This window comes from Stenella coeruleoalba (assembly GCF_951394435.1).
Source record: "Stenella coeruleoalba genome assembly, chromosome: 14".
Lineage (NCBI taxonomy): Eukaryota > Metazoa > Chordata > Mammalia > Artiodactyla > Delphinidae > Stenella > Stenella coeruleoalba.
This window is the reverse complement of record NC_137160.1, coordinates 72,020,962-72,045,484: the sequence shown is the minus strand read 5'-3', so window position 1 is coordinate 72,045,484 and position 24,523 is coordinate 72,020,962. Positions and strand designations below refer to the sequence as shown.

Here is a 24,523-nt window from a genome sequence, read left to right as displayed (position 1 = left end):
TTTTTTTCATATTTTTAACAAGCTTCCCCAAATCAAATTCTAAATGAAGTCTTTTTGACCTGGAAGGAACTTTGGGATATTCCCACAGGGCCCCTGGAACTTACCAAAATATTTGTTAAACTAATTAGGCTTATTTGATATGTTAAATTACACGAGAAGCACTGTCAAACAAGAAATAGTACTAAACCTTTTTTAAAAAAAATATTTATTTGGCTGCGCCAGGTCTTAATGGCGGCATTAGGGATCTTCATTGCCGTGTGTGGGATCTTCATCATGGCGTGTGGGATCTTTAGTTGCGGCATGCAGGCTCTTAGGTGCGGCATGCGGGATCTAGTTCCCTGACCAGAGATCAAACCTGGGCCCCATGCATTGGGAGTGCAGAGTCTTAACTGCTGGACCACCAGGGAAGTCCCCACTAAGCTTTTTCTATGTTGTGTTTGTACAGGTATGTAAGCGTTCCAGAAATTGTGTGAAATTCCTAGAAATCTGATAGGACCTGGTACAATGATTATCACTTGTAATTCTAGTTATTATCTTAAAATGTTGTATGACATCCTCTGGGACCCCAACAGAAAATGGGCAACAAGTAAACGATCTTCTTACTGCTATTCTCTTATTTTCTGAAATTGCTGTCATCAAAATTAAGACTCACACTAAAAGGACTGAACCTGAGTATCAGGGAAATGTCCTGGATGACTCTCATTCAAAGGCAACAGCAACAGAATCTATAAAGATTGTTAACACATGTGGATGCAATCCATTCTGCTTCTGCAAAAAATCATCCCTCACTGCCAGACTTCTGCCATCCTGATGTCCTTGTAAAATGGCAACGGTCTGCTCCTGAATCAGTGAAATTAAGGTGGGTAAACAATGGCTGTAAACTAAGTGAATGGTCAGGGCTCTTGGAAAAACCCAAGACGGCTGCCTGGTTCTTCCTGGAACCCTGGTAAATCCCTTTTTTTGTTTTTCGTTTGTGTTTACATTCCTTCATCCACCATTGCACATTTAAGATGACTCAAATTATGAATCACCATTGGTGGGGAGACGTCTACAAAACTGCAAAAAACAGACTACCAACGATTCTTATCTGCCAGGTCCATAATCCTGGAAAAAATATTCTTGCTCCTGGAGCCCTGAGACCCTTGAACACCTGCAGCTGGACTTCATTCAACTGCCACTTGGCCTGGCTCCACCCTAGAAGTAATTTCAACGGAATCCCAAATGCCACTGTGTTTAAATTGTTCCAAGGGCCCGTTTTATAAAGTGAGGGTACTAAGCCCACCTAACCTTGTTCTTTGCTTCAATCTAACCCGACCCTGGGATGGGAAAATGAGGTCTCTCGAGTATCTATTTAAGAAACTCTGGGGCAGCCAATGTAATCAGGCCATTTGTAAGCTTACTGACATACCCATGTATTTAGACAGCCTTTCAATAGGTAATAATACAGTCTATGAGCCTTGGTTGAATGATGCTAATGCCTCTGTACAATGAACGGGTCCACAGATACTGTCACTTATGCAGCAGCCTTATGCACACCTCCTGGCTACATCTTTGTATGTGAAGGTTTTGGTTTAGAACCATCTTTATGGTTCTGTGTAAAGATGGTTTTGTTATGTTGTTTTAAATTCTGCTCTGCATACTTGTTAAGTTTTCTACCTCCTGTTTGTTGGACCTTAGTGAAAATGATGTGCTTAATGAGGTGATGCTAGCTCAGCGCTTTGAGATGATTTCCAACGCTTACAACCTTGACAAAATACAGACTTGGGATAAGAAATGCCTGTGAGTTCTCCCTACTACTGTCTCTTGTTACTCAAATGTGGCCTCAGGCAGTTTCTGGTCAGTGCACTTTCCCTCCAGTGTGGGACGTGACACCCAGAAAAGGTCTTTCCTGGCACCGAGGAGTGAAGGCTGAATTTGGAAAGCCTGTCTCTGGATCAGCGATGCTTTTCGAGGAAGATCTTGATCAAAAGGCAGTAACTGAAAATTAATAAAAGGAAACCTCAACTAAAACTGGAGTTGGGAAGGCCTGGAGAGGAAGCTCTTATGCCCTCTGGTAACTGACTCTGGTCAGTTACCCCACAGTGTCAATCACAAACCCCAATGAGAAGCCACTGTCACTTGAACTGACTTTCCTCCAATGAACTTTCACTTTTTTCGATGATTTCCTTGTTCCACCCTCCTTTCTACAAATGCCTTCCACCCCTCAGAGTATGTTTCTGCTAGATGAGATGGTGCGTGACTCATGAATCTTTTAATGACGCCAATTAGATCTTCATTTACTCAGCTTAACTTTTTAACACCTTTTACACATCTCTGCATACCCAGTGACCCAGTGCTATAATCATAGCAAATCTGAAAACACGTGAAAAAGTTACAACTACACAGCTAAAAGTTCATCAAAATTAACCTTGTTTCTAAAAAAATCAGTGATCGAATTTGTATTTCTTTTTCGGGGGCGGGGGTGGTCATAGACCATTTAAGATGCTGCTCTGTGTTCTGTTTAAAGTGTCACTACACTTCCAAGGTTCAATATAATTTCTTTAAAAATTAGTTTGCAGGGGCTTCCCTGGTGGCGCAGTGGTTGAGAGTCTGCCTGCCGATGCAGGGGACACGGGTTTGTGCCCCGGTCCAGGAAGATCCCACATGCCGCGGAGCGGCTGGGCCCGTGAGCCATGGCCGCTGAGCCTGCGCGTCCGGAGCCTGTGCTCCGCAACGGGAGGGGCCACAGCAGTGAGGGGCCCGCGTAACTCAAAAAAAAAAAAAAAAAAATTAGTTTGCTTTTCAATTATATGTGGTACCTCAGAGCTTTCTGCTTCCTCCCTACTCACAGCACTGCATTAGGAGATCGGTGTTAAAACCTCACTGATAAACATTCTTCTCTTACTTCTTCTTTGGATAAAGGGAATCCGTTGGAACGCTTAGTGGAGGACCCCAAAGTTACCAGAGGGAAAACTGCAAATGCATCTTCGTGCTGATTTTGCACAATGTGGGATCATAAACCCTTCTTTTCAGACATGAGAAAACTGAGGCCCGGAGGGGAAGTAATCTTCTCAAGCAAGTTTCCAAATCCCTGCCCTCCTAAGAAACGTGTTAGACTGGACGTTCTCACTGGATGCGGCCCTTCTCGCCCACTTAAACACGAGCACCCGCGTTCCCAAGACTTCTTTATTCTTTTTGCTCCCTTCATCAGACAGCAGGGGACACCGACCTTTTCTCTGGATGTTCCACCCCAGCTACTGGAGCCAAGTGCTGCCAGGTCAGTGGGCCACCATCAGGGGGTCTTCCCAGTGCCTTGGCCTCACACCTCAAGCCCAGAGAAGAGTCTGGAAAACTAGCTGAGGGAGGGTGGGGGGAAGCTGCCCTCGCACTGTCGCAGGGCTTGGCAGGACACGCAGCCATGGTGAGTATGCCAAGATCCGTGGAGAAATGCTTTTTCCAGTCCGAAGTGGCTCCTTTAGGGTCCCAGCAGACCCCGACCCCGTTCAGCCCCCATACCCCCTCCACAGCGCCCTCGCCGACTCCTGCGCGCGCCCCTCCCGGGAACCCGGCCCAGGGCTCACCGGGGCCTGGCGCGGAGGGGCGGGGGGAGGGGGGAAGGAGGAAGGGCGGCACGGAGGCGGCCCTTCCGGCCCACATTGGTTGTCATGGCGACCGCGGGCCGCCCCAAGCCAAGAGCAGCCTGAAGGACGTCCGCCCAGGGCCCAGAAGGACCAGGCACCAAGCGAAACTTCAACAATCTTTTATTACCAAACTCTCGCGGGGTTAACCCTTTAACCCAGCTAACAGCAAAACAGCGCTCTAACGGCATCTGGGATGGAGGTGCACACCTAATAAAGACTGCCTCTTAAAAAAAGGATTAAAAAAAATATATATATATATATGTACACATCTGCGTTAAGTATCTTTTTTAAAAAAGCAAAATTCACCAGTGTTGCCGAAAAAAATCCCAAAGTGATTTCAGTCTAACCGCACCCCTACCCCCCACACACGAAAAAACACTGGCAGTGTATGCTGGCACAAACCCCAGACGAGATGCAGCTAGGAAAAAAGCATCTTTCCTCTTAAAAAAAAACAAAAACTTTTCTCCTCCTTTCTGTTCAACCTCCATACCTTATTCCTAGAAACACCCAAAGAATTACATAACTAATTGCATAGACTAGACCCAGTTCACTTTCCCCAGCCTCCAGAAGTGAAAGTTCACACCAAGGATGGTTCCTTAGCAATTTTCGCCAGTACGACGGTCAGGAACTCGATCCCTAATTTCTGGGAACTTGCAAAAACCTCAGGCTTCCTGAGAGCTCCGTGAAAGATCACGGGCCAGTGTACCTGACCAAGACTGGAACGCCAGGCTGGGTAAAGAAAGGGGGCCTTTCCAAATAAAAACACCCAACACCACAAAACCTAAAGTCTAACCTGCCAGGTAAAAACAAGTAGAAGCTGGCTGTACCAAAAAGGTGCTTATCTCCTCCCTGCTTGAAAGTAATAACAAAGGGGAACAGAGTCCAGAGTATTTGACCTCATCTCCCTTCCAAGAACCTTGACCCACAGGCAGCATATTCCAGGCCAGAGGTCCCAGGAAGATTTTTGTGCTTCTGGCCAGGTAAAGCTGCTCCCAGGCTGCCTAGTTCACTGCTGCTCCTCGGAAAATGTGTGCCCTTGTGCAGTGTGCTGAAGAATGAGGGAAATTGTTTTTTGACTTTGACTTCATAAATGACAGATACTTCAATCACAGCTTCTAGAAAACCACTCAAAGACCCCTGACCCCCAAGGGTCAAGGTCACAGATCCTTCCAGTTGATGGGCTCTTTGCCGGACTTCTGCAGCAGCTCATTGGTTTTAGAGAAATGCCTGCATCCGAAGAACCCCCTGTACACCGAAAACGGCGAGGGATGCGCGGTCTGCAGCACGTGGTGCCGCTTCTGAAAGAGGAGGAGACGGGGAGTGAGATTGTGGGGACACTCTCAGGACTTTAAAAAAAAAACCACTCTGGCTGTGGCGCTTTCTGTCAGCTCTGCCGCTCCCCTGTGACCGCTCTAAATTCGCCCACTTTCCTCACGGTGTTGGTTTACTTGCAGCATCCACACAGGTCCGTGCGTTCATCCTCCACTGGTTGGTAGAGCCACTACCTGGGCTAGGCCCTAAGGATGCAGAGCACCCGTCTCTGCTCTCCACTGGGCACTCTCGATAGGACTCGTAGGTGCCCTTGTCCTATGACCCAGCAGTCCCACTGCTGAGACTGTTATTTGGTAAAGGACGCCATGATGCACACATCTCCATAAAGATGCAGGCTTGAGGAGGTGCACGGCTCCTATCAGGTAAAACCTACTATAAATCCAGTGTTATGAAACAGATTACAAATATTTTTCTAAAGTTCTGTTAACGCAACACCACACAGCTACTAGAAGAACAAGATCAAGCTGCATATGCTGACACAGGGAGACCTCTAAAATATGTCAAGTGGGAAAAAAAAGCAAGAAAAAGTGATAAATGCATTAAATTAAAAAAAATTCTTTGGTGGGGGGATAAGACCCAAGACACTATTTATAGTAGTTCCTTTAGGTGAAAGATTGTACCTTTCTATGCTGTTTGCATTATCTCACCACCAAAATAGAATACTTAAAATTTTTTAAAATGTCAACTGTAGTTAACTTAGTAGGAAGATTCTGGACCATTTTTGCTTTCTTCTTTATTCTTTCCTGTATTTAAATAAAAATCACCCAACAGGGCTTCCCTGGTGGTGCAGTGGTTAAGAACCTGCCTGCCAATGCAGGGGACACAGGTTCGAGCCCTGGTCCAGGAAGATCCCACATGCCGTGGAGCAGCTAAGCCTGTGCACCACAACTACTGAGCCTGTGCTCTAGAGCCCACAAGCCACAACTAGAGAAAACCCGCACGCAGCAATGAAGACCCAACGCAGCCAAAAATAAATAAAAATTAAAAAAAAAAATCACCCAACAAATAATCGTCTTTCAAGATACCCCTGCCTTCAAGGCTGGGTTGAGGAGGGGCCATCAGTGAAGCCGGGCAGCCCAGTGTGGGTCAGGGCATGGAACCTGGGTTCCTTCAGGTCCTGGCCCTGCCACTCAGCAGTGGCGCAGCCCCAGGGAAGTCACTGACCCTCCCTAGGCCACAGGTCACTTTTCACCTGTGGACTGGAAGTTAACAGCAGTGCCAGCTCAGGAAGATCCTGTGAAGAACAAAAGATGGGTCGTGTGCGCAGAGCATCCCGGGAAGGGATGCAGGCCGGGTGCTCAGCACAGGGTACAGCATATGGGGCAGGCCCCTGAACACGAGAGCTGTGTGCATTATAAAGGACCAGTGAGCCAGCCTCCAGGGAAGGAAAAGACCTCTACATGCTGGACAGAGGAAGCAGAACGTTCAAAGGCAGTCAGGGGAGTAGGGGGTGGGGAGAAGTCCAGGTGGTTCAGGGGGCCTGGAGTTCACAGAGGGTGACAGGCAGGCCGGGGCCGTGCCCAGACCCCAGCTCATGAGCCCAGGTCGAGGCCTTCCAAGGAGAAGGCGTCTGAACGCTCTGCTCTGGGCAAGATGAGATGGGGCTGACCTGAGGCTAAGTTGGGCAGGTGGTGGGGGGGCTGAGAGAAGAAAGTCTGTGTATGACTGGTTGCAGGAGGTGGGGACAGATACAAAGGGTGGAGAGGGGGAAGTAGAGGGGGAAAGAAAGGGAGGGGTCAAGAATGATATGCGATTTCTGGTTGGGCAACTGGGTAGACAGCGGCCCTTTTTATCCTTGGGCATCCAGGGGCCCAAGTTTAGTGAGGGATGGACGAGGAAAGGAGAATGGGAAAATGTTGCATTTGATGTGCTTCCAGGTCCCTAGTAAGGCAGCAGCTGAATATACAGGCCTAGTGCTCAGGAGACACCCCGGGCTACAGATGTGCAACTTGGGTTTTAATGGTCAATCTACCAGTTTTTTTTTTTTTTTTGGTTGTGCCATGCAGCATGCAGGATCCTAGTTCCCCAACCAGGGATCGAACCCAGGCCCTCTGCAATGGAAGCGCGGAGTCCCAACCGCTGGACCGCCAGGGAAGTCTGGTTTTTAATGGTCAAGCTACTTTAACAACTGTTTACTTTCAAACTGAACCATTATTAAGATTACAGATACACTGAGTAAGGGCGCTTCTGACCACAAACCTCCCTAAGACACAGACTGGAAATCACTCCCACACACACTTCATTACCGAGGTAATCAGATCTTAGCAGTTAGTTCGTTCATGCCAGGTTTTATTCCTACTATTCTCTTCCCGAAAAAAAAAACACCTGAAAACATCCTGTTCATTCACAGAGAACCTTTATAGAGAAAGCAGCTCTTCCATCTGACCTACACGCCCCCTTGCTGCTTGCATCCATGTGTATAGACACTGGACGGGGCTTCCCTGGTGGCGCAGTGGTTGAGAGTCCGCCTGCCGATGCAGGGGACACGGGTTCATGCCCCCGTCCGGGAAGATCCCACATGCCATGGAGTGGCTGGGCCCGTGAGCCATGGCCACCGAGCCTGCGCATCCGGAGCCTGTGCTCCGCAACGGGAGAGGCCACGGCAGTGAGAGGCCCGCGTACCGCAAAAAAAAAAAAAAAAAAGACACTGGCCGGAGATGTCAGACAGTAAAGCCCAGTGCCTACCCGAGGCCAAGAAGAGTTGGAACGGATGGGGACTGGGAGGGGAGGCCTTGAAATCCTTTAGTTTCTAACCATGTGAATTGAATCTACTACCTTAAAAAAGGAAAAAAGGCCTAAATTATGAAATAAAGGTAGAACTCCACTTAAGAGAAAATGGAGGAGATAACTGACACGTGAGTCAAGTCTCTAAAGCTGATGGCTGGCTTGGAACCCTGCCACCCTCGCCCGTGGGCTGGGCAGGCCTCCCCACGGGCCCGCCCAGGTGAGCTGGCTGCTCGGATCAGAGTCCGAAGCTCCATTCACCCCAAGTGGGCAAGTGACCTCGCCTCCCTGAGCCCCAGTACAAAGCGGGGTCAGCGTATCCCTCCCACCCCCAACAGCCTGCGTCGAGGTCAGGAGAGATGCTGTGTGAAAAGTGCTGGACTTGCTCCTGACACCTGTTTGCACGTATCTGATACACCATAAGCTACTGCCATGTCGCCTCGGTTCATCCCTTTACCTCACTTATGACGTGTTTATGCTATGATTTCTCCCCCCACCCTCACTGCCCAATTCAGTGCCTCCCAGTAGCCCAAGCTAAACACTCCTCCTTCCCGTCTCCCTCCCTCCCAGCCCCATGCCCCCTCCTCCCCTTGCCAGTCTCCTTCATACCAGCATCACCTCCAGTCCGGTCACAGGCATCCCAGAGAGAAATGCCAGTGCTCAGCACAGAGGGGAGGCAGGATTAGGATGGTTTTAGGACGGGGTTTAAGGGGATGAGGGAGGGCATTCAAGGATGACTTCCGGTTTTTAATCTCAGCAACCAAGTATACGCAGGTGGGTCGGGGGAGGATGCGGTGGGGTGGCCAGAGACTGAAGAGCTGGGTTGGTGTCAGGGACCAGCAACCAGGGCCCAGGTTTAATAATTATCGCTGATGGTGTTTTCATGGGGGGAGGTTACATTTGCGATTAGGTGGAACTCTTCATGTTTCCCATATACCCTCAAACTTGTTGAAAGCAAGAGACTTACCTGGCTCATCATCTACTGCATCGTTTGTTACATGAATGGAACCTGGGGACCTGTGTTATCTTTCTGTGTATGCAGCAAGTTTATGCCAGTGTTACCAACTGCATCTAAGCAGAAGCTGGCCAGCTGCTCTCCTCATACACAACTAATCATTTCGTCTGAGTTCTGTTCAATTTTCTTTCTTTCCTTTTTTTTTTTTGGCTGCGCTGTGTGGCATGCAGGATCTTAGTTCCCTGACCAGGGATAGAACCTGTGCCCCTGCGTTGGGAGCACGGACTCTTAACCCCTGGACCGCCAGGGAAGTCCCTGAATTCTGTTCAGTTTTCGATGGGAAACCTAATCCTAATTATCACAGTTTTAAGGGAAAATAAGCTTCATTTTAGGACATGATCTTTCTAGGACCACATAAAGGGACTGCTAGAATTCTCTAACCTGTTTAAAAAAAAAAAAACCCAAAACATACCCTATCAATGGCACTGCCTTTCTTCTGAGCATAAGAGCCCCAGAGCAGGAAGACAAGGCCGTTCGAGTTCTGATTGAGCCAGGACACAACAGCATCGGTGAACTGCTCCCAACCTCTCTCTTTATGAGAATTGGCCTGATGTGCCCGGACGGTGAGGACGGCGTTGAGCAGGAGAACACCTGCGAGCACACAGTGAAGAAGGAGGTTCAAGGGGGGCTGAAACGTGCAATCTAAAATTCGACACAAATGAACATATCTACGAAACAAACTGACTCACAGATAAGAGAGAACGGACTTGTGCTTGTCATGGGGGGGATGAGGGAGGGATGGACTGGAAGTTTGGGGTTAACAGATGCAAACTATTATATATAGGATGTATAGCACAGAAAACTCTTCAATATCCTTTGATAAACCATAATTATAAAGAATACGGAAAAGAATATGTATATGTATAATGGAATCACTTTGCTGTACAGCAGAAATTAACATTGTAAATCAACTATACTTCAATAAAATTAAAAGAAAAAAAAGGGGGAGGCTGAAACGAGTTGGCCTAAACACCCAATAATGGGCTCAACGCATGACAAAACCACCCCGAGATGTAAGCTGGTGCAGCCCCCTGAAATCCGGTGGTGGAGAAAGCATTAGGACGTGACCAGCTGGTGCCTCTGTGCGAGATTCATTTTCACCTCTGCACTTTCAAGACCGAACTTCTGAGTTTGCAACAGTGACCGTGCATTATATCCATCATCAGAAAGAATTGTTTAAAAAAATATACCCTGGGCTTCCCTGGTGGCGCAGTGGTTGAGAGTCCGCCTGCCGACGCAGGGGATACGGGTTCGTGCCCCGGTCCGGGAGGATCCCACATGCCGTGGAGCGGCTGGGCCCGTGAGCCATGGCCGCTGAGCCTGCGCGTCCGGAGCCTGTGCTCCGCAACGGGAGGGGCCACAACAGTGAGAAGCCCGGGTACCACCACCAACAACAACAAAAAATACCCTAACTGATATGAAATAACCCTGGAAAGTAACACAAGGAGGCCAAGACGTTTCACTGAAACAAAAATCTCACTGCAAGGAAAGAGCAGATGTTCTTTCCTTATCCTGATTATAGTTTGTTAAAAAAGGAGAAAGACGTCCCACAGATAGGTATTAAACACACACAACATAACCCGTGTGTCAAAATGAGAAAACTTGAGGCCACCTTCTGAATGGTCGAAGTTGAGTGGTTCAACGTAAAATATGAATGACGAGGAACCAACTTTTCCCTTTCATGCTATGATTAAAACATGAAAAACCAATGGCTGCAGGATAAAAGCGAAATACATTTTTTTCCACTAGATTAGATTACTGGTTTATTACAAAGGATATTAAAGGATGCAGTCAAGTCGGATGAAGAGGTGCAAAGGGCAAGACAGAGGGAAAGAGCACGTGGCTTCCATGCCCTCTCTCAGCTTGCCTCTCTCTCCGATCTCCATGCGTGCACCAACCCAGAAGCTCTCCAAATGTCATCCTTTGGGGGTTTTATGGAGGCTTCATTACATAAGCAGGATTGATTAAATCACTGGCCACTGGCATTGGATTCAACCTCCAGCCCATCTCCTCTCCCTGGATATCAGGGGGTGGTGAGATACATTCTTTGACTTACATAAACTTAGCCATTTTATTAGAGCTCTCTGGTTCCTCACGGGTATCTTTTAAAAATATAAGCAAGCTAGACAGAAAAGACAGTTGAAATCCATCCAAAACACATCTAGCAGTGGCTGGTTTACCTTGTCTGGCCCATCCGGATAAATCTCCATGACCAGGATGAACAAAACCATCTATGTCTGTAGACAGTTCTTTATAAATGTTTTCCAAACTGAAAGCAAGCCAGAAGAAAAACAAACAGAAAAACAGAATCTTAAGCACAATTCGGAAAGTCCAGGACCCTCCAGCACACACGCGAACTGCAAAGCCAGCCCTCGGGGCGGACAACAGGCGAACTGCACTGATTCATGGGAAACGCTGCCCTTCCTTTAGACAGGCACACCTGCCAAACGCCTTTACTTCGGTCAGTGCTTGGGTTTAAGGAAGAGAACTTTGGAAAACCTAAGCAAGTTAGCCCAGGAGTTACCACCCCACTCCCAAGTGATGGATTTAGTTTATACCTTTAATGTTCATTATATTTGTAAATGATACGTAAAATCCTCCAAGGCAGGGGTTCTTAACCAGGCGTGATGTGGCCCCACAAGGGACGGCTGAAAACGTCTGAAGACATTTTTCATTGTCACAAATGGGGTGGGGGTGGGGCGTGCTGCTGGCATCTCGAGGCCAAGGGTGCTGCTAAACATCTTACCACGCACACGGCAGCCCCCCGACCACAAAGACCCAGCCCCACATGTCAGTAGTGCAGAAACTGAGAAATCCTGCTCCAAAGGCTAGTGACGGTCCCACAAACAGGTGCACCTGTAATTTGAACATGATCACAGTTGGAGCTGAGCCACCTGTAGAGCCTGCGTACCTGGGCGGGGGTGGCACGGGCCTTTGAACACTAAAGCAGAGCCCATGAGCTTGATTGGGTCCGTGATATGGATCCTGTCCCAGGACGACAACCTTCACCTGTGAACACCAGATGGCGAGGATCAAACACTACAGTACAGGCAGTCTGAACGGACACCTTGGCTGGCTGATAACTTATACAAAGGACTCCTTATACTATGAGGACAAGGGCAGGCCCCCCTCCCGGCCCAACTAAGAGCCCCCAGAAGGGAGCAGGTGACTTGGCACCATCACTGCATTGCCCAGTTATCCTTCCCTCAGTCACCTGCTGCAGTGCCTCCTCCCTTCTCTGACCCACGTGTTTGAAACAAGCTGGGGTCAACTTTGCTTTCATCCCCTTCGTTTTTCGAATTACAAAAGGAAATACGCCCTTGTCACAAGTACGTCCATCCAGAAATATATCAAGATCTCCCGGTCATCCCTACCCAGTCCTGATCCAACCATTTATAATCACCTATTGATATATAATGAGGGTCATTGTACTCATCACCCTACATTTTTGTGTTTCTCACATCATACACTGTAGGCCTCCTTTAAGTCAACAGAGCTCAGTTGTTGATGGGCAGTCAGCTGGTTTCCCAGTTTCTTCCCTTAAAAAAGTAACGCAGTAAACATCCGACTACATGTATCTTTACATACTGCTGCTTTCATTTCTATGGAATAGATTCAGAAGAGTAGAGTTGCTGGTCACAGTATTAAGTGTATTTAAAATTTTCATCGACATATGCCAAATTGCTTTTCCACGAGCTGAAGAAACTCCAGTTGCCCAGCAGCAGCATATGAAGGAGCCTGCTCCCCTGGACGGGTACGCCGCGGAGACACCGTGGGTTCAGCTCCAGACTGTCTCATTAAGCAAACATCGCGATAAAACAAGTGACGTAAATTTTTTGGTCTCCTAGCGCATACACGATATGGTAGTCTATTAAGTGTGCAATTGCATGTCAAAAAAAAGTACGTATCTTAATTAGAAAGTACTTTATTGCTTAAAAAATGCTAACCATCATCTGACAATGAAAGGTTGCCACAAACCTTCGATTTGTAAAAATCGCTGGATCTGCGAAGCGCAATAAAACAAGGTCTGCCTGTGTCCTCTTAAGGGATGGAACCAGAGGAGAATGAGGTCACTGTCACCGTCAGTGTGAAAATACTACTAGGCCTTTTGATCGGGTGCCCGCCCACCCATCTCTCTTCATTCCCACACTTTTGCCGTGTTCCTTCTTAAGACTCTCCTTCCGTAGCCAACATACACTTTATTCTTCAAAATCCAGCTTCAGATGTTCCCACAATCAGGCAGCTTTCATGGGCCTCTCCATTCCTCTGGTTGGTACTCACACTGCCCCTGGCATATTCCCCAACATGAAGCAACCTGTCCGAGCGGGGAAGCTTTCCAGTCTGGTCCCGGATAAGGACCTCAGAGGAGCCAGGTAACATCCCCGACCCTCCACATGCTCATTGGCAAAGAAGCCCCACCGGGCCATCTGATCCTCAGAAGTCTCATGCACTTTTCTTAGTCTTTCTTTACAATATTGCTCATTGGTACTCAAAACAGGACATACTTCAAACAAGGGGCAAACTAGTACTGAATTTAATAGGACTTGTTTTTTTTTTAACTTTATAAACAAGGAGGTACGTTCGAAGTGCTTGCTCTGAAATGAAAATTGTGAAGTCTGCTAAGTATTACGAGTGTCAGCCTTATCACGATGGCTTCTTCAACAATTTCACTTCTCTTTGATTTAACAGGTGCTTATTAAATCACGGGATCCCTACCCTCAGCTTACAAAATCAGTAAGGCAAAAGGAGAACAAAAAAATGGAACACCTCCAATGCAAGCAGATACTAAAACCCCCACATCACAAAGGAAACCCACATCACAAATATAGTGGGGGACAGGCCTCCTTCCGGGAGGTGCCAGAGATGCCTCTAGTTGGTTTTCAAAAGACAGAAGTGAGGAGAGGGTCACCGCCCTGTCCAGCTCCAAAGGAGGAGAATGGAAGGTGGAGGTGAGGCTGGGAAGCAGGAAGTGGCCGTATTCACCCTCAGCTTTCATAGTTTGCACCGTGGGAAGCCACAAACAAGCTTCTGACAGCGAGCAGCCATTGTATATACGCTGAACCAAAGCAAAGGAATCTGTTAACAGGAGATGTGTTCAGGCCACAAGTCAAGAGTTTGAAAGCATCAACGGTAAAGGATGGTGTGGTCAGACAGAAAGAACACTGAGCCGCAAGTCAAGGTGGGACCCCCGACAACCACTTGAAAAAGACTTAACTGCTTCGTGCCTCAGTTTCCTCACCACCACACTTTACCTCTCATGGGCATGGGGTCGGTTTAAGGATAAAATAAAATACAAGTGAGAGCATACAGACCCATGGTTTACATACATACTTTTCTTTTTTTGCCATATGAACGACACACAGTAAAAGTTAAACAGGGTACGTACAGGCTAAAATACGGCCCGCCAAACCTCACAATTTCAGTATTTTATTTATTACTGAATTATGGACAGTGGCTTAACTCCAGTGTCCCTAATTAAAAACTACCATTTGAGTCCTACTCCCCTTTTAGTAAAATTCATCCACAACTTGTACTTACATCTCTTATGTCACACATTTGGGTCCATGTGAAGACTTGCTGCGGGGGTGGGTAAACAGTGTAATGCTTCCTTTCTTCTGCAACAAATCCCATAAGCTGATGGAAAGATAAACTAGATTTACAATCAGATTCTCACTGGAAAGCATAAGAATTCAATAAGAAAGCTTCCAATGAAAGCTACTGGAAGAGCTTTTAGCTAGCTCTTTGCCAAGTTTTATATCCAAATTCTGCGTAAAAATCAAAACAGTTCCCCTCCCGACATTTTAATTCCTTTCTTTGGGCTGCGTCAAAGTTGATTGGCCTGACAGCCTTGATTTCCTGCGGGTGCCAACCCCTCCCTCTTTTGTTTAAAGGGCAGGTTTCATTCAGTCGGGTTTGTGGTTTTACCAGGCCACTCTTTCCTTGGGAGCAGACTAAACAAATGGGTTGAAAGAAGCTATGAGGGCTTCCCTGGGAGCGCAGTGGTTGAGAGGCCGCCTGCCGATGCAGGGGACACGGGTTCGTGCCCCGATCCTGGAAGATCCCACATGCCGCGGAGCGGCAGGGCCCGTGAGCCATGGCCGCTGAGCCTGCGCGTCCGGAGCCTGTGCTCCGCAACGGGAGAGGCCACAGCAGTGAGAGGCCCACGTACCGCAAAAAAAAAAAAAAAAAAAAAGAAGCTATGATATCACCTCATAGTCTTTTAAAAATCTTAAACTGGGCATATTCAAAACATCATGGCTGTATGTTGAAGGACAGAAAGTAGGAGCTCACGAAAGCAATATCCTATAAACGTGGGCTTGGCCTGCTATATTTACAAGTGCCCGCAGTCTCCAACTTTACCTTAATAAAATATGGTTTCCCGAACTCCCCGCTGAGGTGCTTCTTCCAACTCTCACCAAAACCTACAGGCACATTGCGCGCTGCGAGTCTGAGCAGTGCGGCGGCTTTGTTCTTCTGGATGCGCACCAACTGCTCGGGGCTCAGTGGCGACGAGGGCGGCGTGCCGGGCTCCTCCTGACCGGCCCGGATCTTCTTGGCGGAGCTGGCCTGAAAGTGGTCCCCGCAGAAACGGGTCACGAGCTGCAGCGGACCTCTCCCGGGAGCCCGCAGCTTCCGTCCCCAACCCAACAGCCCAGGGTAGAGGACACCCATTCTTGGGGTTTCAGCCCCGCTCTGCAGGTACGTACAAAACCGGACTCTGGAAACCCAGGGCTGATCCCAGTCCGGCACTAACAGGCCGCTGCCCCAAATTTCGAGTTTGGTACCAAAACAGGGCAGGAAAAAGGTCTGTGAGCAAGGCCCGCAGCGCCTCGCTAGGGGTTCGCGGAGAAGGGGCCCAGCACCCAGGGCCCCGCCCCGCGGGTCCCGCCACTAGCGTCCCCACGTGGTCTTTTCGCGGCAAAAACCCTCCCCTCCAGGACCCACCCCCTCCCTCCTCTGATTGGAGGGTGGGCCGGGCCCCTCGCCTCTGATTGGCGCCGTCGGCCCCAAGGTTCGCCTCCATTGGCTGACCCCTCAGCATGGCCGCCGATGAGGCGCCACGGCGGCTGTTTTGAACACGTGGAGGCCCCAGTTTACCCAGTCAGCCCCATGTTCCTGCAACCCCTCGGTCGCGCGGGGCCCGCCGCCCTCCTCGCCCTCTTCGCCCTCTTCGCCCTCCTCACCCTCCCTTCCCCCTGACCCCCGGCCCCACGAGCGGTCCCCGCCGCGCCTTACCGCCGCATCCCCGCTCTCAGCTACCGCCGCCACTCCGTTCCACTGCTCGGCCGGCTCGGAGCTGCAGGCACGTCGCTTCCTGGCGGGGCTCGGGGAGAAGAAGGAGTAGAGGGTCTTCTGGCCAATCATCCTGGAGCCGAGGAGGGAGCGAACGCGCGCTGCCCGGGGACCCGCGAGCTTGGCGCTAGCCGCGGCGGTCAGCAATTGGCGCCAAGCAACCCGCGCATGCTCCGACCGGGCGTGGGGGGTGGGCGAGGGGGCAGCGGAGGTCCTAGTGCGCATGTGTGGGAGGGGCCGCTGGGCAAGGTCCCTGAGGCGAAGTGGGGCTCAGAAAGGTCTTTAGAGCGGGCGGGGTTCCTTAGGTCGGTTCACTCAGATGTTTACTCTTTCATTCATTCTTCTCACCCATCATACCTCTGCCTTGGGCAAGTCCCTCCACCTCTCAGCCGGTGAAAGAACTTAAAAGTACCCGCCCCGTGGGGTTTTTTGTGGGAGTGAAATTAGCTTTAAAATAGTAATTGTTAAAAAAAAAAAAAAGTAATTGTTTTGCTTTTAGTTGTCCAATTTTCACAACCTGTTTTACTGACGACAAACTAAGGCCTAGAAGCCTAACCTGTAAGGTTTGGGGGAGACTTTAACAGAGGTCATTAAGGTTAAACTCCAAACTAGTCATCCTCTGAAAGACATCCCCATACACCTGGGATTCTTCCCCTCTCCCTCCCTCCCCACATCCAAACTGTGGACAGGTCCTCTTGGGTCCATCTCCATAATAAAGCCCAAATTCAAATGCTGTTCTCAATCTCTGGTCTACTAACTACAATCCCAGCGGGTCTTCTCTTTTCCTACCTAATCATCTTTTTGAAATGTAAATTACACCATAATAATCCCCAGGTTAAAATCCTATAGTTTCCAAATATGTTTGGAATAAAATCCTTGCTTCTACATACGTACAGATGGTCAACAGGCACAGGAAAAGATGCTCAACATCTCTAATTATTAGAGAAATGCAAATTAAAACTACAATGAGGTATCACCTCACACCAGTCAGAATGGTCATCATTAAAGTGTCTACAAGTAGTAAATGCTGGAGATGGTGTAGAGAAAAAGGACCCCTCCTACACTGTTGGTGGGAATGTAAATTGGTGCAGCCACTATGGAGACCAGTAGGGAGGTTCCCTAAAGAAACTAAAAATAAAGTTATCATATGATCCAACAATCCCACTCCTGGGCATATATAGGGAAAAAACTCTAATTCAAAAAGGTATATGCACCCCAATGTTCATAGCAGCACTATTTACAACAGCCAAGACATGGAAGCAACCTAAACGTCCATTGACAGATAAATGGATAAAGAAGCTGTGGTATATACGCACAATGGAATATTAGCCGTAACAAAGAACAAAACAATGCCATCTGCAGCAACATGGATGGACCTAGAGATTATCATACTAAGTGAAGTCAGAGAAAAACAAATATCATATCACTTATATGTGGAATCTAAAAACATGATAGAAATAAACGTATTTACAAAACAGAAATAGACTCACAGACATACAAAACAAATTTATGGTTACCAGAGGGGATGGGGCAGAGATAAATTAGGAGTTTGGGGTTAACATGTACACAGTACTATATATGAAATAGATAAACAACAAGGATCTACTGTATAGCACAGGGAACTATATTCAATGGAACCTATAATGGAAAATAATCTGAAAAAAGAATATATGTATATATGTATAACTGAATCACTTTGCGGTACACCTGAAACTAACACAACATTGTAAATTAACTATACTTCAACTTTTAAAAATGGTTTTAAAAAAAATCCCTGCTTCTTACCAGTTGGCAAGGCTGCTTCACCCTCTCACGGAAGCCCAGCTGCTGTGACATGATGAGTCTGGTTCTCAGCACAGTCACCAGGCATACCCAGCTGTCCCTTGTGTGGTCTTACACCTTGCACGCACTGTCCCCCTGCCTGGAAAACCTCAGGTCTCAGCTCGAGACCCTGCCTCTGAAGGGCCTTCTCCTCCTGCCCCACTTTCTAGCAGGTCACTCTATTTTCAACTTCTGTACTATCTAAGATGATCTTATTGGGACTTCCCTGGAGGTCCAGTGATTAAGGCTCTGCGCTTCCACTGCAGGGCACATGGGTTTGATCCCTGGTCAGGGAACTAAGATCCCGCATGCCTTGTGGTGTGGCCAAAATAAAATAAAATAATCTTATTTATTCTCTCCTTGTTTATTTCTGTCTCCATCTCCGACACGTAACCTGGGTGAGGGCAGGGACTTGATTCTTGTTACTGTTGTGTTCCAGCGCCTAGGACAAGGAGCTTGATGTGTAAGAAGAAGAGATGTTCATAATTTAAAATTATTTTTAAAATAAGAAAAAAGCCACTGTGAAAAAGTTTGGCAGCTTTGTATAAAGTGACACATACTCTTACCATGTGCCCCTGCGATCCCACTCCTACGTATTTACCCAAGTGAAATTGGACTCTATATTCACATGAGAGCTTGTACATGAATAGATATAGTGACCTTATTTGTATTTTCCCCAAACTGGAAACAACCCAAATGCCCCTCAAGTGGCAAGTGGGTGGACAAATTGTAGGGCATGAGTACAAGGGCAGCTTACTCAGCAATAAAAAGGAATAAACTGATACGAACAACATGGATACATCTTAAAAGCGTCAGGCTAAGTGAAAGAAGCCAGACACAAAGCCTATATATTGTATCATTTCATTTACAAGAAATTCTGGAAAAGGTAAAACTCTAGGGACAGAAAACACATCAGTGGTTGCCAGGGGCTGGGTAAGGGGGCGAGTTGATAACTAGGAGACTTGGGGGAATTTTATGGGATGATAGAATTCTAGATCTTGATTGTGGTGTGGTCACACAACTGTTTACCTTTGTCGAAATCTGCAGAGCTGGACGCTAAGAAGATTCAAAACAAAGCCCCCAAACTCTTTTCATTCCATTGGCCAAGAGAGAGAGTAAATAAAAATTGGTGATAATAAAAGCTGACATTTGTTTGAAGCACAGAAACCCTTCTCACACATCCTCTCATTTACTCCTCATGGTGTTCTCATGGCATAGGTTTTGTAGTCCCCACTGTTTAGAGAAGGCAGTTCAAGCCCAGAAGGGTTAAGTGACCTGTAGGAGCCGCACAGCTACAGTTGACGAGACAGAAATGGAAGTTACGGGGTCTGATTGCAGAATTCGTGCTCCTATCTGCGACAATATGCTGGTTGGCCCAACTCCCTGTCAGGAAACGAAATTAATCCCCAGGGAGAGAGGATACCGAACAACAGCTGCCAAACCACCGGGGACCCTGCACGCTGCGGAACAAATAACGTTACCCAGAAATACGGCGGTGCTTGCAACGCGCCCGGACGGCCAACAGGTGGCGCCCGGAGGCCGCCCACCGCTTTGTTTTGCAGATTTGCCTGGATTTTCTCCAGTTCGCGGCTGAAATCTACCCGGAAGCAGTTCTGTAGAGGGGGTAAGTGTTTCCTCTTTCCCGCAGGACCTTTCTACAGTGTCTGGGAGAAGCGGAGCTTCGCGGGAGCTGAGATTTTAAAGAGACCCCCTAGGCACCACCCACCCCCCGCACGTGTTACAATTCTTATTTTCTATCAGAATTCGGCGTGCCTGGTGTATGACCACGTTTAACCGTTGTTACATTTAGATTCAGAATCTTGTCCGTGTAAGGATCGCAATACTTACCTGTTTTAATACTTGCGTGGGAGGCCGGCCAGTTATCTACCCCCCACCCCCCAGCCTGTCCTTTGCAGGGTGGAAGGGAGAGAGAGACATGCTTTTCTGGGTGACTTTGAGCAAACCTCTCCCCCTCTCAGTGTGTCAGTTTCCCCATATGTAAAGTGAGGGTTTGGGTTGCAGTTTCCAAGTTTGCCATTGGCGTGCGAATTCCGGGGGGCGGGTGTTTCTTTAAAAATTCGGATATTTGCGGGTGGAGGGCAGGCACACGTGGGTGTTGCAAGCTAGGCCGCTGATTCTAATACCTACCCAGGTGTGGGAGGGATCCTTCCAGCTTTAACCTCCTCTTACTTCCTTTATAGGACATGGTGTTAAACTTTAAAATGGAAACTTAAAAACTGGAGGAATGCCACTGTGAGACCACTTTGCAGAGTGGATTTTGGCATTTGGGACAGAGCCTGGGCAATCTCTCTCTCTCTCTTGGCCTGGCCACTGGCTACCAGGTGTTTGCTTTGTGGAGACTAGATGGACAGATTCCTGGTGAAGGGGGCTGTCAGGGGCCTTATGGGAAAGAGGGGGCAAGAGCAGACCGGAGGAGGCCCAGCAGGGTTGGCAGAAGAGGAGGGGACCAGCAGGAAAAAGCCCAGGAGAGCAGCCCCGGGGAATGGAGTCCACTCGGCAGGCCTCAGCTGGAGGCACATTGCAGCCGAGGGCCTGAACTGCGATTACACAGTCCTGTTTGGCAAAGACGAAGCAGATGAGATTTTCCAAGAGTTAGAGAAAGAAGTGGAATATTTTACAGGTAAGCAGGGGACGGTGGGGTGTGTGTGGAAGGCTTGTTGGATAAAACTAGTGGTCCGTGTTTAGGGAAATCTGAACCCAGGAGCCATTAATTACAGATGAGTTTGTTAATTGACTGAACACATATTCCGGGCACCTCTGGGCCAAGCAACTTGCTGGGTGCTTGGGATACAGACTTAATAACAGGGATCTCCTGTCCGCTGAGAGCGGAGAGATGGTAAATTACCAGGTAATTCCTATGCACGAGGTTCTCAGCATCACCTGGAGGACTTTGTTGCTTGTGAGAACACCATGGCTTGCCCTGCCCCTGCAGTCTAGTGTCCGGAGTTTCCGGGTGCTACTGATCCGGGGACCACACACTGAGAACCGCTGCAATGTGGCGGAGCACAGGGACGGGGAGACGTAGAAATGCCCACGGGAGACCCAGCCTCCATCCTGAGCTGAATTAGCACCATCTTCCATCGATGCCCTTTGTCCCCACAGTTGGCAAAATCACCGTGCTAGCGTGTAACCTGACTTCATTTTGCTCCAATTTCAGCCTCTGTATTACGGTTCTAGTGAGCAATTAAGTTAGGGTGTTTTTATAAAAAACTTGGACTAGGGCTGTGTATCTCCAAGTGTCGGACAAGAATCACTGTCCTTACATGAACGTTTTGGACGAGCCACAATGATTTTTGAGGAGGGGGTCCCTGGTCGGGGTATTAGATGTTATTCCTGTTTTACTTCCTTTTCTGAATACTCAGGGAGTGAGTGGATTGTCTGAGGCGCTGCCATGTTTCCCCTGCACAGGTGCGCTGGCCAGGATCCAGGTGTTTGGGAAGTGGCACAATGTCCCAAGGAAGCAGGCGACATACGGTGACACTGGGCTGACCTACACCTTTTCGGGCCTTACTCTGTCTCCAAAGCCCTGGCTCCCTGTCCTAGAGCGCATCCGGGATCGCGTTTCTGTAGTGACTGGACAGAACTTCAACTTCGTGCTTGTCAACAGGTGACCCCCTAACTGTTTGTACCTTTTACTTTTTAGGACAGTGGACTGAATTTTATAAACCTGTCTCTTCCAAAAAGAAGAGTTTAGGATTCCACCGTACTTTACTCATTTGTACAACAAATAACCCTTCCGTGTAGTTAGGGGAGTGGTAGTGGAACATAAGCAATTAGTCTTCATGGAGCTGTCACCATGGCGGGAGTGAGAGGCCGCAAACTGATGAACAGGCGAACAAGATAACTTCAGACGTTGATAAGTGTCTCGTAGAAAATTGAACAGGCTGATGTAAGAACTGCTGGGAGGAAGGAGTCTGGGTTTCTCAACAGCAACTCCTGATGCTTGGGGCCAGATAATCCTCTTTCGGGGGCTGACCTGTGCGCTGCAGGATGTTGGACAGCATCCCTAGCCTCCACCCACCAGATGCCAGGACCACCCTGTGAATGAAGAACGTTGCCTGCCATATCGTCCAACAGAGGATGCGGGGCCATCAAGCCACTGTAGCCCTGAGGGAACTCAGGATGGAGACATACCCTTGCCAAGCCCTCAGCCCCGCAGCCACCGCCAGGGTGCCCCGAGGGGACTCAGGATGGGAGAGGACAGGATACTGGCCCCAGAGAGCTGAGGTGCATCTCAAAGGAATGACTTCAGTGAGCCCAGACTGTCCCCTACACAGAAAGGCGCTAAACTCATTAGCTCGAGATGTCTGGTTTTCTTTTAACGATCAGTAACCTTTTGATGTTCTAACGACCGTGTTCTGTCGGCTCCCCCCTTACCTCTTCGGAGCAGTCCCCCAGAGCTGGCTGACAGGCTGCCTCCTTTTAGACTGTGCATTTTTTTCGGGGGCCCCTTTGGTCAGAGCAACCAGAATGTCTCCAGACATCGCCTAGTGCCCCCTGGGGGGGCAGAGTCACCCTGGTTGAGAACTCTGGGCTTAAGGGAAGATGGTTAGAGGAGGGTTCACGGAGGGGTGACGTCCGAGCTGATAGCTAAACCAAGAGAGAGTGGGAGCCACACAGGCAGCTGGAGGGAGAGCAGAGGGAGCTTGGAGTGTCTCGAGTGGAAATCCCGCCGGTGGTGCTGGAAAGCAGTGATGAGCTCAGAGGCCGGCGGGGGCCAGACTTTGCGAGGAATACGGGTTTTAAGTGTAGGGAGAAACCGTCTTACGCGATGAAGGTTTACACATACGAACCCTGCAGGAGAACTCTAAGACTCGTGTTTGGCCTCTGTTGGTGTGCTTTGTTTGATGGCTTGTGGGATCTTAGTTTCCTGACCAGGGATCAAACCTGGGCCCCCTGCAGTGGAAGCGCAGAGTCCTAACCATTGGACCGCCAGGGAATTCCTTACTGGTTTTAAAGCGTGTGATCAAAGAGGGCTGATAACAAAGTGAAAGGCTTGCCTCATCTGTGGACCAGATGCAGCCCTCCAGCCCCTGCAGAAACCTGTGCTCGTGGCACTGTTTCCCTGCAGGCAAACAAGGTGTGGGCGTGTTTCCACAGAGGGCTGTTCTGTGAACTCTGCTTGTTTTCTCACCGCAGGTACAAAGACGGCCGTGACCACATTGGTGAGCACAGAGATGATGAGAGAGAGCTGGCTCCCGGGAGCCCCATCGCCTCTGTCTCCTTTGGGGCTTGCAGAGACTTCTTCTTCCGGCATAAGGATTCCCGGGGGAAGCACCCCTCCCGGAGGCTGGGGGTGGTCAGGCTCCAGCTGGCCCACGGAAGCTTACTTATGATGAACCACCCAACCAACACTCACTGGTACCACAGTCTCCCCGTCCGAAAGAATGTTCTGGCTCCCCGGGTCAACCTGACATTTCGGAAAATCCTGCCTATTACAAAGTAAAAACGTTTTCAACAGCTAGTACTTCTGTTAGTTCCTTCCTTCTCTACTCCAAGAGGGAGCTGGCATTTCCTTTACCAACAGGGAACATGGAAAAGGTTGAACCCAAGCGCAGGGCTTCTCACATACAATGCTGAACTCAGAGGATGTTTGTATCGAGTCGGTGAATTATGAAAGAAGACCAGTTGATTTTTTTCCTAACAAAATGATTCTTTTATTGCTATAATACACAGCAGATACAAAAGGTACCTTTAGCAAAAACATAAATCAGCAGTTATTATGGCATAAACTACGAGTTTAACTTCAGTTTTTGCAAAAAGAAGCGACTTTGTAAATAACTTAAAGCTAGAAGTAAGAGTGTTTGTTTGGCTGCTACTTAACGCCTAATGATTTACAAAAAATGAGAAAGTCACCTTTAAGTCAGGGGAAGAGACTTTGCACGGAGATCATTCACATTTACAGCTGTGGCTCAGTCCCTCCGACCAAAGATCTGCTTACAACTGAACGCTAAAAGGATGAGCCCCGTTCATCTCTCTTTAATGGCAGATTGCAAAGCGTAAGCAGCGGCAGAGCAGCAGTTGCTCCAAGCTACAACTTTGCCAGGCAGGTTAAGGTCACGTGATTGAGCATTTGTTTCCCCCAGGCCGCGGGTACCACGGGGACGTGCCTTTCACCGTCAAAGCCGGGGTCTGTAAGAAGTCGGGAAGGGACGTCTGCCGTGAACAGACCAGAAGCTTTGTGCGGCTCCTTTCTCCCTGAGGTGTGTGGCCTGGAGAACTTCACAGTCCGTTCTGTCAATAGCGAGAGTTCCGAGTCCTCAGGATGCACGCTGGGCCTGGGGGAATGGGGATCACCTGGGCCTCTAGCGCTTTCAGCTGACACCAAGGCCTTGTCTGGAAGTGTCTGCCAGCTGGTCCCCACCAGGGCAAGCACAGTCCTCAGCCTGACCTCAGGTGACCTTTTGGACACGTCTGATTCCAAATCTTACCTCTGAAGAGTCAGTCTGCATTTGTTTTTTGTTTTAAATAAAAGAGCCTAGCTAAAACATAGATACCCCTGTGTCATCAAAATTCCTTCGGCCCTGGGCTGCCTTCATTAGACTTACCTGAAGAGAGGGGAGGATGCCCAAGAGAGGCCTTTTGTATGAGGCTACTGGAAACGAATACATTTAGAATATGGACCTAGAACAGAATGACAGTACTAGATATCAGCCATAATTTTATGTTCAAAAAGTTTTTTTAAACTTCTTTTTTG

At 48.5% G+C, this 24,523-nt stretch overlaps 3 protein-coding genes across 3 annotated transcripts in view; 1 reads left to right on the top strand and 2 right to left on the bottom strand.

Moving 5' to 3' along the window:
* The window catches only part of ACACB (acetyl-CoA carboxylase beta), a 138,505-nt gene extending 124,179 nt beyond the window's left edge, over positions 1–14,326 (bottom strand). Inside the window, exon 1 of the mRNA XM_079942307.1 lies at positions 14,230–14,326. The gene's annotated coding sequence lies outside the window, so the exon portion shown is untranslated. The remainder of the gene's footprint in view (positions 1–14,229) is intronic.
* On the bottom strand, positions 3,263–16,116 carry UNG (uracil DNA glycosylase). Its single transcript, XM_079942308.1, has 7 exons — positions 15,928–16,116; positions 15,052–15,258; positions 14,230–14,325; positions 11,603–11,700; positions 10,872–10,960; positions 9,104–9,282; positions 3,263–4,918 (listed from the first exon to the last, which is right to left on the bottom strand). The coding sequence occupies exons 1-7, from the start codon at positions 16,054–16,056 to the stop codon at positions 4,778–4,780; spliced, it is 939 nt and encodes a 312-aa protein (XP_079798434.1). The 5' UTR covers positions 16,057–16,116; the 3' UTR covers positions 3,263–4,777.
* A 3,345-nt stretch (positions 16,117–19,461) lies between these two features.
* ALKBH2 (alkB homolog 2, alpha-ketoglutarate dependent dioxygenase) lies at positions 19,462–23,272 on the top strand (the record flags this gene model as incomplete). The annotated part of the gene is made up of 4 exons (XM_079943499.1): positions 19,462–19,633; positions 20,007–20,446; positions 21,235–21,433; positions 22,966–23,272. Exons 2-4 carry the CDS (start codon positions 20,170–20,172, stop codon positions 23,270–23,272), a joined length of 783 nt encoding a protein of 260 aa, XP_079799625.1. The 5' UTR covers positions 19,462–19,633; positions 20,007–20,169.
* Positions 23,273–24,523: the final 1,251 nt, after the last annotated feature.

Bases quoted from the DNA above. Each gene is read 5' to 3' on its own strand.
- UNG (XM_079942308.1), bottom strand. From the start codon at position 16,056: ATGATTGGCCAGAAGACCCTCTACTCCTTCTTCTCCCCGAGCCCCGCC. The intron at 11,701-14,229 runs GTAAGTACAAGT...TGGTGTTCACAG, and splicing joins AAATGTGTGACATAAGAGAT to GTGAAGGTTGTCGTCCTGGG. The intron at 4,919-9,103 runs GTATGTTTTGGG...CTCCTCTTTCAG, and splicing joins AAGGCAGTGCCATTGATAGG to AAGCGGCACCACGTGCTGCA.